At 41.0% G+C, this 13,191-nt stretch overlaps 1 protein-coding gene across 6 annotated transcripts in view; it reads right to left on the reverse strand.

Moving 5' to 3' along the window:
• The window catches only part of TRIM37 (tripartite motif containing 37), a 113,042-nt gene that overhangs the window by 97,947 nt on the left and 1,904 nt on the right, over positions 1-13,191 (reverse strand). For all 6 annotated transcript variants that reach the window (XM_030827902.1, XM_030827904.1, XM_030827903.1 and 3 more), the window contains exons 2-3: positions 12,411-12,512; positions 350-390 (exon numbers count right to left, since the gene is read on the reverse strand). In XM_030827902.1, the coding sequence (XP_030683762.1) occupies positions 350-390; positions 12,411-12,512 (143 nt within the window). The remainder of the gene's footprint in view (positions 1-349; positions 391-12,410; positions 12,513-13,191) is intronic.

Below are 13,191 nucleotides of genomic sequence, written 5' to 3' on the forward strand. Positions count from 1 at the left end.
CCAGAAAACATTAAAATTTTTTGCTTAATTATAAAAGATAAGTTATGGCCTAACTATCTGGATTTTTTAACCAGAAACATTAAAAATTTGTTACTTAATTATAAAAGGTAAATTAAGAAGTTATACAATGATTTTCTGAGAGGCAGAGTACAACATAGTAAACATAATTTTAAGTCACATGAATTAGTCCCTGCATTTCTTTTCCTAGTCAGATTGCTTATTTCTACTCAACTATCTTCACGAAGAGGAGAAATGGGCAGACTGCAGGAAAACTGCCTTTATGAATCCCAAGGCACATTCTGACCTTACTATTTTCGAAATTCACAAATAATGATAGCGAAACACTTACCGGCAATGAGGACATTGAGCTCTCTGCTCTGTCAGCCAGCGCTATGGGGGCAAAATATTAGATATTGATTAGAAAACACCATTACTATATATATATATAAAATACTTAATACAAATCTAATGAGTTTAATCTCTAGTGCTTAATTTTAGAGATACTTATAGAAGTAACAAGCAATCTACTGTTTCCCTCACACTGTCATCCTCATAGGGATAAACTTTCGAAGGGACAGAACTCAACACAAAATAGCTGTTAAAAGGCTACTCTCACACAGGAAAAGGAATGATTTCAGGACTAACTGATTCTCACAGGGAACGTATATATAATCTTATTATTGTCTTATAATAATGACACTGTCTCCTTTGCACTCAAAAATAAACCACAGTGATGATTTATTTCTATCTAGTTTACTACTAAATTTATTTTTTGAAAAGCTAATTCAAAAAAAAAGGAAGCTAATTCTGAGTTACATACATTATAGACATGTAAATTAAACCGAAAAAAATGAATAAGCAATACAGCACAACTTTTAAGTCTTATAACAGTTTCACAGGGCCAGGTGCGGTATCTCATGCCTGTAATCCCAGCAATTTGGGAGGCCAAGGTGGGCAGATCACCTGAGGTCAGCAGATGGAGACCAGCCTGGCCAACATGGTGAAATCCCGTCTCTACAAAAAATACAAAAATTAGCCAGGTATAGTGATGGTGGCAGGCGCCCGTAATCCCAGCTACTCAGGAGGCTGAGGCAGCAGAATTGCTTGAACCAAGGAGGCAGAGGTTGCAGTGAGCCAAGATCCTGGCACTGCACTCTAGCCTGGGCAACAGAGCAAGACTGTCTCAAAAAAAAAAAAAAAAAGAACGGTTTCATAGTTCAGTAATTGAAGCTTCTATCTTGGTTTCCTCGTAATTATAAAAAGGTTTTAGAAGAGAATAATGTCTCTACTAAACCGAAAATTATATTAATAATTTATTAGGAAACTGAGAGCAATGTTATACCATATATAAAGGAGATGTTAAGATTTTCTGACTAGTTTCAGGAAACAACAGGTTTATGATAAAAAAACTTTGTTTTAATTGTCTGATAAATAGGTTCAGAGGTAAATAACTATGATCCTACACCAACGTACTCCCAATATCTGTTATTTGTTTATCTCTTTCTACTTTTTAAAATGAACATGAGCTTTAACTTGATGCCAAATAATTAACTTAGAAATAAAATTCCCAAGGAAACCTTAAAGGACAGTAAAAGACTTAAAATGATAGGAAGCAAGGTACTTCAGAGCAAAGAAAATAAGGCTGAAAGAAAAAGCATACAGAGCACACCAGTAATCCCAGCACTTTGGGAGGCCGAAGGGGGTGGATCACGAGGTCAGGAGTTCGAGACCAGCCTGGCCAACATAGTGAAATCCCGTCTCTACTAAAAATACAAATTTAGCCAGGTGTGGTGCCATGAGCCTGTAGTCTCAGCTACTCAGGAGGCTGAGGCAGGAGAATTGCTTGAACCCAGGAGGTGGAGGCTGCAGGGAGCCGAGATGGAGCCACGGCACTACAGCCTGGGTAACAGAGCATGATTCTGTCTCAAAAATAATAAAAATAAAATAAAAAGCCTATGGAAAAGGATTCCTCCATTCTTAATAACCTTGAACATTATTATTACCTTGGTCCCTAGGCAAACATGAAATTTGGGTCAGGTTTCTTCCCCTGAAACAATGCCATGACCATGCCACTCTTCTGTTAAAGTCACAGCTCCTCTCCAGAACTGGTCTCATGAACTCCTCTCCAGAACTGGCCCTATAACCCAGCAAGGTAATGTCTTTACACGTTTCCTCTCTCTGCCTAAGATATTCTTCAAAACCTTTCTTCATCTGGGTTATGCCTACTCATTGTTTAGATTTCAGTTCATAAGTTGCTTTCTCCAAAAAGCTTTCCCTGACACTCTGCAGACTATTTTAGATGCAACTGCCATGATCTACCACAGCAACCTATACTTCCCCCTTCAGATACTTTATTATGACGACTTATTTGTTGGTTTCCTTTGCCCTGCTAGACTACAAACCTTATAAAGACTGGGACTATGATAGGGAGTAACCAGACCGTATTTTTAAATGTCCCCCTCCCTCCCAGTCAAAACAGGCTTACTGCTGCACTATATAACACTGTCGACATATCTGTGCATTTGCTTATATGGTCCCTCCCTCCGTGTCCTGCCTCACAGAAATTTCACTGGATCATGTCCATAAAATTTCCTGCCTTTCCCAGGCTATAGTGAGCTTTACATTCTCTGAATATTTGTGGTATTTTTATCTTGTATTCCACAATCTAATTTATTTATTTATTTTTTGAGACAGAGTCTCACTCCCTCCCCCAGGCTCGAGTGCAGTGGTGCAATCTCAACTCACTGCAACCTCTGCCTCCTGGGTTCAAGCAATTCTCATGCCTCAGCCTCTCAAGCAGCTGGGATTACAGGCATGCGACGCTACACCCAGATGGTTTTCGTATTTTTATTAGAGATGGGGTTTTCCCACGTTGGCCAGGCTAGTCTCCAACTCTGACCTCAAGTGATCCGCCCGCCTGGGCCTCCCAAAGTGCTGGGATTACAGGCAAACAGGCATGAAATTACTCAGCCTCCACAATCTAATTTAATTACAAAATAAATGACAATGTTAATACTTTGAGAAAAGCAATGTTTCTCTCAAACCAAAACCAAAGAACCAGTGGTACAATATTAATGCATAATATTAAACAAATATCTTTAGAGCATTCCCCCTCATTCAATTAAAAAATTATAAACATAAAAATTAAAAATTATTTTCTCTCCTTCATAAAACTGGAAGAATCACAAGCTTTAGAAAGTATTCAGATCTGTGTCTGATTCCCAGCTCTGGCACTATGGACCACACGACATTGGACAAGTGACTGAGCTCATCTCCTCACATGCAACAAGAGAATCAACATACCTACCCTGCAAAACCACTCTAAGGGTTAGAGAGAAGCTGTTAGCAATATATACTAAGTATCTAAGATAATCTTAAAAAAAAAAAAAAAAAAAACTGGCTGCTAACACTTATAGTTCAATTATAACTGGATGTGAGGAAAAAGGAAGATTAAGGTGAGCTAGGTTTTTGGGTAAAAAACTGGGTTCCTGACTGGAAAAGAAACAGATTTGGCATGGTGGGGAAAAAAAAAAAAAAAAAAAAAAACCCTCTTATAGAAATGATATATTTCAGATGCATACTACAAGTCCAAATGAGGGTAGTTAGATACTGGAGGCAGAGAAAAGGCCAGGACTGAAAAGATAAAGTTGGGAAGTATAAGTCTAGAGATAGTGTTAAAAGTCATGAACCAGTCGGGTGTGGTGGCTCACATCTTTAATCCCAGCACTTTGGCAGGCCAAGGTGGGAGGATTGCTTAAGGCCAGGAGCTCCAGATCAGCCTGGGTCACACAGCAAGATACCATCTCTACAATAAACTTAAAAATTAGCCGGGCATGGTGGTCACGCCTGTAGTCCCAGCTACTCCTCAGGAGGCTGAGGTGGGAGATCAATTGAGTCCAGAGGTCAGGGCTGCAGTGCCATGATCATGCCACTATCTCTAGCCTGGATGACAGAACAAGACTCAGTCTCAAAAAAAAAAAAAAAATCCATAGACCGTGAAGTTACTAGGAAGATGGTATAGCTATTATGGCAAAGATACCAAAGATAATGTTTCAAGAAAAACAGATGAAGTAATTTGTGCTGAATGCTCCAAGAAGGAAAGATAAGGCCAACGAAAGGTTCATTGGATTTAGCAAAATTGAGTCTACACTTTGCAGGAGCTATGTGAGTGGTGTGGAGAGAACTAAAGCCAAGTTAGAATGGGTTGAAGGGTAAGTAGATGGCAAGGTTGCAGGGAAGTGGAGTGGAAAACACTCATTTAAATAGTTTTAGCAATAAGAGAAAACAGGCAGTAAATAGGAAATTTGTTAACAAAGGACTTTTATTCCCAAACAGCTCAAAATTGCAAGAAAACTAGGAGGCAGATCATAGAGGATCTCAGATGCCTTGTGAAAGCATACAAAATTTCTTACATCCCCTAATGTACTGTTTGAGGCAAACTATATATACATACAAAAACATGCTAAATACTTTCTGGGGTTGTTTTTGTTTTTGAGGCAAGTCTCACTCTGTCGCTCAGGCAGGAGTGCAGTGGCCCAAACACAGCTCACTGCAGCCTCAACCTCTTCATCTCAAGAGGTCCTCCCACCTGACCCTCAGAAGTAGCTGAGGCTACAGGTGTGCTCACCACATCCAGCTAATTTTTTAATTTTTTTGCAGAGATGGGATCTTGCCATGTTGCTCAGGCTGGTCTTGAAGTCCTGGGCTCAAACAATCCTCCGTCTTTGGCCTCCCAAAGTGCTGCATTTGCAACACCATCAAAAGGAATAAAATGCTTAGGTAAAAAAAAAACCAAGAATTTGAAAGACATACATGGAGGCTGAGTGTGGTGGCTCACACCTATAATCCCAGCATTGCGAGGCCAAGACAAGAGGATCACTTGAACCCAGGAAGTTGAGGCTGCAGTGAGCCATGATCACATCACTGCACTCCAGCCTGGGTGACAGTGAGATCCTGTCTCAAAAAAATAAAAAAGAAAAAGAAAGACTTATACGTGCAAAACTACAATACACTGCTGAAACAAGTTAAAGAAGTCCTAAATAAATGGAAAGACACCCATGTTCAAGGATCATAAGATTTAATATTGTTAAGACAGCAATATTACTCAAAGGCATGTACAGAATCAATGTAATCCCTACTAAAACTCCAATGGTACTTTTCATATTGGTAGAAAACTGCATTTAAAATTCATGTGGAATCTCAAGGGATGCCAAATAGCCAAAACTATCTTGAAAAAGAAAAAGTTGGAGGACTCACACTTCCTAATTTCAAAACTTACTACAAAGCTACAGTAATCAAAACAGTGTGGTACTACCATAAGAACAGAAATAGAGACTAATAGAACAGAATAGAGACGTAGAAATAAACATAAATATTTTATGATTCCATTTATATGATGTACTTAGAATAGTTAATGTAAAGACAGAAGGTAGAATAGTGGTTAACAGCGGCTAGGGGGAAGAGAATAATGAGAATTTATTGTTTATCAGGTACAGAGTTTCAGTTTGGGATGATGAAAAAGTACTAAAGGTGGATAGTGGTGATGGCTACACAACAATGTGAATGTACTTAATGCCACTAAACAATACACTTAAAAATACAGTTAAAATCGCAAATTTGGCTGGGCTAAGTGGCTCACATCTGTAATCCTAGCACTTGGGAGGCCAAGGAGTTTGAGGCCAGGAGTTTGAGGCCAGCTTGGGCAACAAAGTAAAACCTTGTCTCTACAAAAAATAAAAAAATTAGCCAGGCACGATGGCACACACTTGTGGTCCCAGCTACTCAACAGTCTGAAGCAGGCCAACTGCTTGAGCCCGAGAGACTGACGCTGCATTGAGCCATGATTGTGTCACTGTGCTCCAACGTGGGCAACAGAGTGAGACACTGTCTCATTAAAAAAAAAAAAAAAAAAAAAAAAAGGCTAATTTTATATTAGGTATATTTTACCACAATCAAAAAAAAAAAAAAATACAGAATACCATATGACCCAGTGATTTCACTCCTAGATATATATTCAAAAGAAATGAAAGCAGGAACTCAAACAGACAATTGTTAACAACAGAACTATTAACAATATCCAAAAGGTGAAAACAACCCAAGGGTCCATCAAGAGATAAAAATGGATAAATAGGCTGGGCGCGGTGGCTCAACGCCTGTAATCCCAGCACTTTGGGAGGCCAAGGAGGGTGGATCACCAGGTCAAGAGATCGACACCATCTTGGCCAACACGGTGAAACACCATCTCTACTAAAAATACAAAAATTAGCTGGGTGTACTGGCACACACCTGTAGTCCCAGCTACTAGGGAGGCTGAGGCAGGAGACTCGCTTGAATCTCGGAGGTGGAGGGTGTGGTGAGCCGAGATGGCGCCATTGCACTCCACCCTGGCGACAGAGCGAGACTCTGTCTCAAAAAATAAATAAATAAATAAAAAGGATAAACAAAAAGTGGTATAGTCATGTGTCACATAAAGATGTTTCAGGCCGGGCGCGGTGGCTCACGCTTGTAATCCAGCACTTGGGAGCCGAGGCGGCGGATCATGAGGTCAGGAGATCGAGACCACGGTGAAACCCCGTCTCTACTAAAAATACAAAAAATTAGCCGGCGTGGTGGCGGCGCCTGTAGTCCAGCTACTCGGAGAGGCTGAGGCAGGAGAATGGCGTGAACCGGAGGCGGAGCTTGCAGTGAGCGAGATTGCGCCACTGCACTCCAGCCTGGGTGACAGAGCGAGACTCCGTCTCAAAAAAAAAAAAAAAAAAAAAAAAAAAAGATGTTTCGGTAAGGCCGGGCGCGGTGGCTCGCGCTTGTAATCCCAGCACTTTGGGAGGCTGAGGCGGGCGGATCATGAGGTCAGGAGATCGAGACCACGGTGAAACCCCGTCTCTACTAAAAATACAAAAAATTAGCCGGGCGTGGTGGCGGGCGCCTATAGTCCCAGCTACTCGGAGAGGCTGAGGCAGGAGAATGGCGTGAACCCAGGAGGCGGAGCTTGCAGTGAGCTGAGATTGCGCCACTGCACTCCAGCCTGGGCGACAGAGCGAGACTCCGTCTCAAAAAAAAAAAAAAAAAAAAAAAAAGATGTTTCGGTAAATGATGGACCGCATATACTACCGTAGTCTCATAAGATTAGAATGGAGCTGCCCTACATAGGTGTACCATTTTTTATCTTTTATACTGTATTTTTAATATACCTTTTCTATGTTTACTTATGTTTATTTTCTTTTTTCTTTTTAAATGGGTACAGACTTTCTGTTTGGGGTGATGAAAGGTTTTGGAAATAGTGATATGGTTGTATAACATTATGAATGTAATTAAAGACACTGAACTGTACCCTTAAATATGGGTAAAATGGAAAATTTTGTTACATTTATTTTAGCACAAAATGGGGGGCACTGAACGACCCCTTACCAAAGACAACATATGGATGGTAAATAACTCCTGGAAAAGAGGCTAACATCATTACTCAACAGAGAAACACTAACTAAAACAAGGAGATACCTCTAAGAATGGCTACACACCCCTGAGAATGGCTAAAATTCACAAAACCGAACATACCAACTATTAGCATTAATGTGGAGGAACTGGAACTCTCATACACTGCTGGTGAGAATGTAAAATTATAAACTATTTCCCTTTTCTTCTTTTTGAGACAGAGTTTCGTTCTTGTTGCCCAGGCTGGAGTGCAATGGTGTGATCTCGGCTCACCGCAACCTCCGCCTTCTGGATTCAAGCAATTCTCCTGCCTCAGCCTCCCAGGGAGCTGGGATTACAGACATGCACCACCAGACCTGGCTAATTTTGTATTTTTGGTAGAGACGGGGTTCTCCATATTGGTCAAGCTGGTCTCAAACTCCCGAATTCAGGTGATCCGTCCGCTTCGACCTCCCAATCCTTTTTTTAATTTAACCTTCATCCCTCTCCTCCTCTCCCGCTTTTGAAGTCCCCAGCGTCTAGCATTTCCTCCTTTATGTCCGTGTGTGTTTACTGTTTAGCTCCCAGATACAAGTATTTTAGAAAATAGCTTGGCAATTTTCAAAATGTTAAACACACATCTACCATATAATCTCTATCCATTCCATTACTAATTATTTACCCAAGAGAAAAGAAAGCTTCTTGTACATGAATGTTCACAGCAATTTTCATTGCAATAGCAAAAACTGTAAACATGCCATATGCCCATCAATAGGTGAATGCATAAACAAATTGTGGTAAATACATACAATGGAATACTACTTAGCAATAAAAAGGAATACTACTGATACATACAGTATTTTTGCTGAGTGAAAAAAAGCCAGATCCGTAAGAGTACATATTGTATGATTTTCATTTCTATAAAATTCCAGAACATGCAAACTTATCTTTTTTCTCTTTTTCCATCCCCCTTATCTCTGAAGCAAACTTATCTATCGTGACAGAAAGCAGATCAGTGGTTGCCTGGGGACAAGGCAAGTAGAGGGAGGAATTACCAAGAGGCACAAGGAAACTTTGGGGATGACAGATACATTCACTAACTTGGATGCAATGATTGTCTCACAAGAATATATATATGTCAAAACTGTACACTTGGCCAGGCTCAGTGACTCACATCTGTAATCCTAGCACTTTGGGAGGCTGAGATGGGTGGATCACCTGAGGTCAGGAGTTTGAGACCAAACTGACCAACAGGGTGAAACCCTGTTTCTACTGAAAATACAAAATTAGCCAAGCGTGGTGATCCATGCCTATAATCCCAGCTACTTGGGAGGCTGAGGCAGAAGAATCACTTGAACCCAGGAGATGGAGGCTGCAGTGAGTGGAGATCGCATCATTGCACTCCAGGCTGGGCAACAAGGGCAAAACGCTGTCTCAAAAAAAAAGAACAAAACAAACAAACAAAAAAAACTGTAAAGGCCGGGCGCGGTGGCTCACGCCTGTAATCCCAGCACTTTGGGAGGTCGAGGCGGGCGGATCACGAGGTCAGGAGATCGAGACCATCCTGGCTAACATGGTGAAACCCCATCTCTACTAAAAATACAAAAAATTAGCCGGGCGAGGTGGCGGGCGCCTGTAGTCCCAGCTACTCGGGAGGCTGAGGCAGGAGAATGGCGTGAACCCTGGGGGGCGGAGCCTGCAGTGAGCCGAGATCGCGCCACTGCACTCCAACCTGGGTGACGCAAGACTCTGTCTCAAAAAAAAAAAAAAAAAAAAAAAAAAAACTGTACACTTTAAATATGCGTAGTTTACTGCATGTCAATTATACCTAATACAAAATGACTGGCTTGAAAACAAGTAGGCAAGCAATTAATATTTGCTGAATGAATGAACAAATGATCAGTGCATTCAGGAACCAAGACAGCGCTAGAAAGAAAGGTCAGAACCAGATCTGGACGGTCTGAACACAAGGCTAACATTCTTGAATTTTATCCTTTATATATTTCTGAGGCTTCTGGGAAAAAAAAAGAGATATTAGTGAAAAATATTAATATAGTAGCAGGACAGAAAACGGACTGGAGATAAGAAAAGACTCAAACCTGAGAGATCAGATAGAAAGTAATTAAATAATCTAAGCATGAGGTAACCAATGTTCATACTTCTCTATTAGCATGGTAATGATAAAAACAGAAAGGTAAGACAAATATAAGTGAAACAGGGAGATTAACTAATTGCACTTAAAAATCATTAGTATAGGCCAGGCGCAGTGGCTCATGCCTATAATCCCAGCACTTTGGGAGGCCAAGGAGGGCAGATCAGTTGAGGTCAGGAGTTTGAGACCAGCCTGGGCAACATAGTGAAACCCCATCTCTACAAAAAAAAATATATATATATATATGTGTGTGTGTGTGTGTGTGTGTGTATGTATATATGTATACATATATGTATATATACATATACACACACATATACATATATATGTATATATATACAAAAATAGCCAGGCATGATGGAGTGTGCTTATACTCCCAGCAACTTGAGAGGCTGAAGCAGGAGAATCGCTTGAACCTGGGAGGCAGAGGTTGCAGTGACCCGAGATCATGCCACTGCACTTTGGCCTGGGCAACAGAGCGAGACTACGTCTCAAAAAAAATAAAAAATAAAAAATGAAAAAATCATTGGTATAAAGTTTCCAGTTTGAGTGACTAGCAGAACAGAACAAAAAGAATGAACTTAGAGTCGGTTTGAAAAAATAATATGAATAATCTGATCTTGAACAAAGTTCAAGATGCTAGAAGGACAAGACAAGACATCCAAAAGTCGGTGCTGAAGGAATAGATTTAGGAGCCATACACATAGAGATGATAGCTAAAGCTGCTAAAGTAAATCGAATTTCCCAAAGTAGGTGAATACTCCCAGAAACCTCAGAGTAGCGAACGACAGCAACAAGATCTTAGGAAATTAAGAAATAAATGCATTTAAGGGGCAGGAGGAAGAAGATGTAACAATGAAAAAATACAGAATAAATGAGGCATAAGGTAACAACCAGAGACCATAAGCATATGGGACCTTCATCAAAAGAAATGAGCCCCGATCCAGATTCTACCACTTAATTATAGTAATGGAGGCCAATTACTTAATTTATCTAGCATCAGTTTCACTGTTTATTAAAACATAGGTAAGTGTTAATGTGTATTAGTTGCTATTTTAACAATAAAATAACACCTTACAAACAAGTATAGTATTTTATAATTTCTGAATTACTTCTTAGGTCATCTGATTTAATGCCATAACCACCCTGTAAAGCAAATCATATCTGAATTCTACAGCTGAGGAAAGAAGGCCAAGAAAGATTGAATCTCTTAGTTTTAGGAGTATGAGAACTAACATCAGATTTAACTTGGTCTTCTGCACATGGTACAGTGACAAAGAACAGGCTATAGAGTTCTTGAACTTAACGGGTTCAAATCCAGTACCATCAATTGTGAGCTGTGTAACTAGAAAAAAATTATTTAAGTGTTACGGATACTACTCTTGACAAAGGCATATTTATCTTCCTTAGGCAAGAATAAGGAAACAGAAATTTTTTTTTTTTTTTTTGAGACGAAGTCTTGCTCTGTCGCCGGGCTGGAGTGCAGTGGGACCATCTCTGCTCACTGCAACCTCTGCCTCCCGGGTTCAAGTGATTCTCCTGTCTCAGCCTCTCGAGTAGCTGGAACTACAGAAGCATGCCACCACGCCCGGCTAATTTTTGTATTTTTAGCAGACAGGGTTTCACCATATTGGTCAGGATGGTCTCGAACTCCTGCCCTCAGGTGATCCACCCACCTCAGCCTCCCAAAATGCCGGGATTACAGGCGTGAGCTACCTACTGTGCCCAGTCGAAACAGAAAGTTTGACGTGAAGAGCATGTGACCTCTTTGATTTTCTCAGGAAAATAAATAATTGACGAGGAATGTGAACAAGGCAGTTTTCAGCTATGCTCTGTAGATGTGCTATTGGACTCTGGCACACACAACCAAAATCTTGGACTTCCTCATTTTGTTAATTTCTTTCTTGTTTTTTTGAGACAGAGTCTCGCTCTGTCGCCCAGGCTGGAGTGCACTGGCGTGATCTCGGCTCACTGCAACCTCCGCCTCCTGGGTTCAAGCGATTCTCCCACCTCAGCCTCCTGAGTAGCTGGGATTACAGGCACACACCACCACGCCCGGCTGATTTTTCTATTTTTAGTAGAGACGGGGTTTCACCATGTTGGTCAGGCTGGTCTCGAACTCCTGACCCCATGATCCGCCCACCTGGGCCTCCCAAAGTGCGGGGATTACAGGCCTGGGCCACAGCGCTTGGCCAACATTCAAGTTTTTTTTTTTTTTTTTTTGAGATGGAGTCTTGCTCTGTTGCCAGGCTGGAGTACAGTGGTGCTATCTCGGCTCACTGCAACCTCTGCCCTCCCAGGTTCAAGCGATTCTCCTGCCTCAGCCTCCCAAGTAGCTGGGACACAGGCACATGCCACCACGCCCAGCTAATTTTTGTATTTTTAGTAGAGACAGGGTTTCACCATGTTGGCCAGGATGGTCTCGATCTCTTGACCTCGTGATCCACCTACCTTGGCCTCCCAAAGCGCCAACACTCAAGTTTTAAAGCCACTAGATTATATTCATCTCTAGAGTGTCTTGTAATTGTAAGATTAAACACTTTCTCTATCTTACTCACCAAACACATATAAACCAGTCCTCTTCTGAGCCCCACAGCACTTCTTTAGTGCCTCTTTATGATACCACACATTCTTCAATATAAACGGTCTAAACTCCATTCCCTCAATTAGATTTAAGCTCCTTCAAGGCAGGCAATTTGTCATTTATCTTAGTATTCCTCAACCCCAAGCACAATGCAAGCAAGCACTTTAGGGCAAAAAATGTAAAATAAAAAGATAAGGGAAATGGTTAATCCTTAACAATATATACTATATATACTAACTGCATGTAAAAAGAAATACAACTTACCCTAATACAGCTGAAACAACACAGCTTGGAGCAATGAGGACACAGGCGTGCATCCCGCAATTTCTCCATACAGATGAAACATCGGAAAACCTCAGCAATGATCTGAAAACAGTAAAAGATGTAAGGTCCACCAGTTTAGGCTACTGAATCAAGAGTTTTTAAAAGGCAAGCTCAAAACAACTTGACATTTACATTTATTTTGGGCTGATCTCTCAGTTTTAACAATATTCCATATCAGGATTTGGTTGGTCAAGGTCCAAAGTACCTCAAAACATCTGGAAAATGTACTCCCGTTTTTCTAAGTTTCACGATAATTCTATTCTAAGGAAAATATAGGAAATGCAAACACAGACTCACGCAGAAAAGTTTTCACTGAAGCAGTAATTATAATGGCAAGAATCTAGGTACAGCCCAAATGTCCAAATATTAATTATGGCAGTTACACATAGATTACAGTCACTAGAAATACTTCTTCATCTAATGATACAGAAAAATGCATATAATGTTTAACAGCAGGGAAAAAAAGGCCCAGGCATGATGGTTCACGACTGTAATCCCAGCACTTTGGGAGGCCGAGGCAGCTGGATAACTTGAGGTCGGGAGTTCGAGACCAATCTGGCCAAAATGGTGAAACCCCGTCTCTACTAAAAATATAAAAATTAGCCGGGCGTGGTGGTGTGCGCCTGTAATCCCAGCTACTCAGGAGGCTGAGGCAGGAGAATCGCTTGAACCTGGGAGGTGGAGGCTGCAGTGAGCCGAGAGGGTGCCACTGCACTCCAGC

Source organism: Nomascus leucogenys, chromosome 14, assembly GCF_006542625.1.
Source record: "Nomascus leucogenys isolate Asia chromosome 14, Asia_NLE_v1, whole genome shotgun sequence".
Taxonomy (NCBI): domain Eukaryota; kingdom Metazoa; phylum Chordata; class Mammalia; order Primates; family Hylobatidae; genus Nomascus; species Nomascus leucogenys.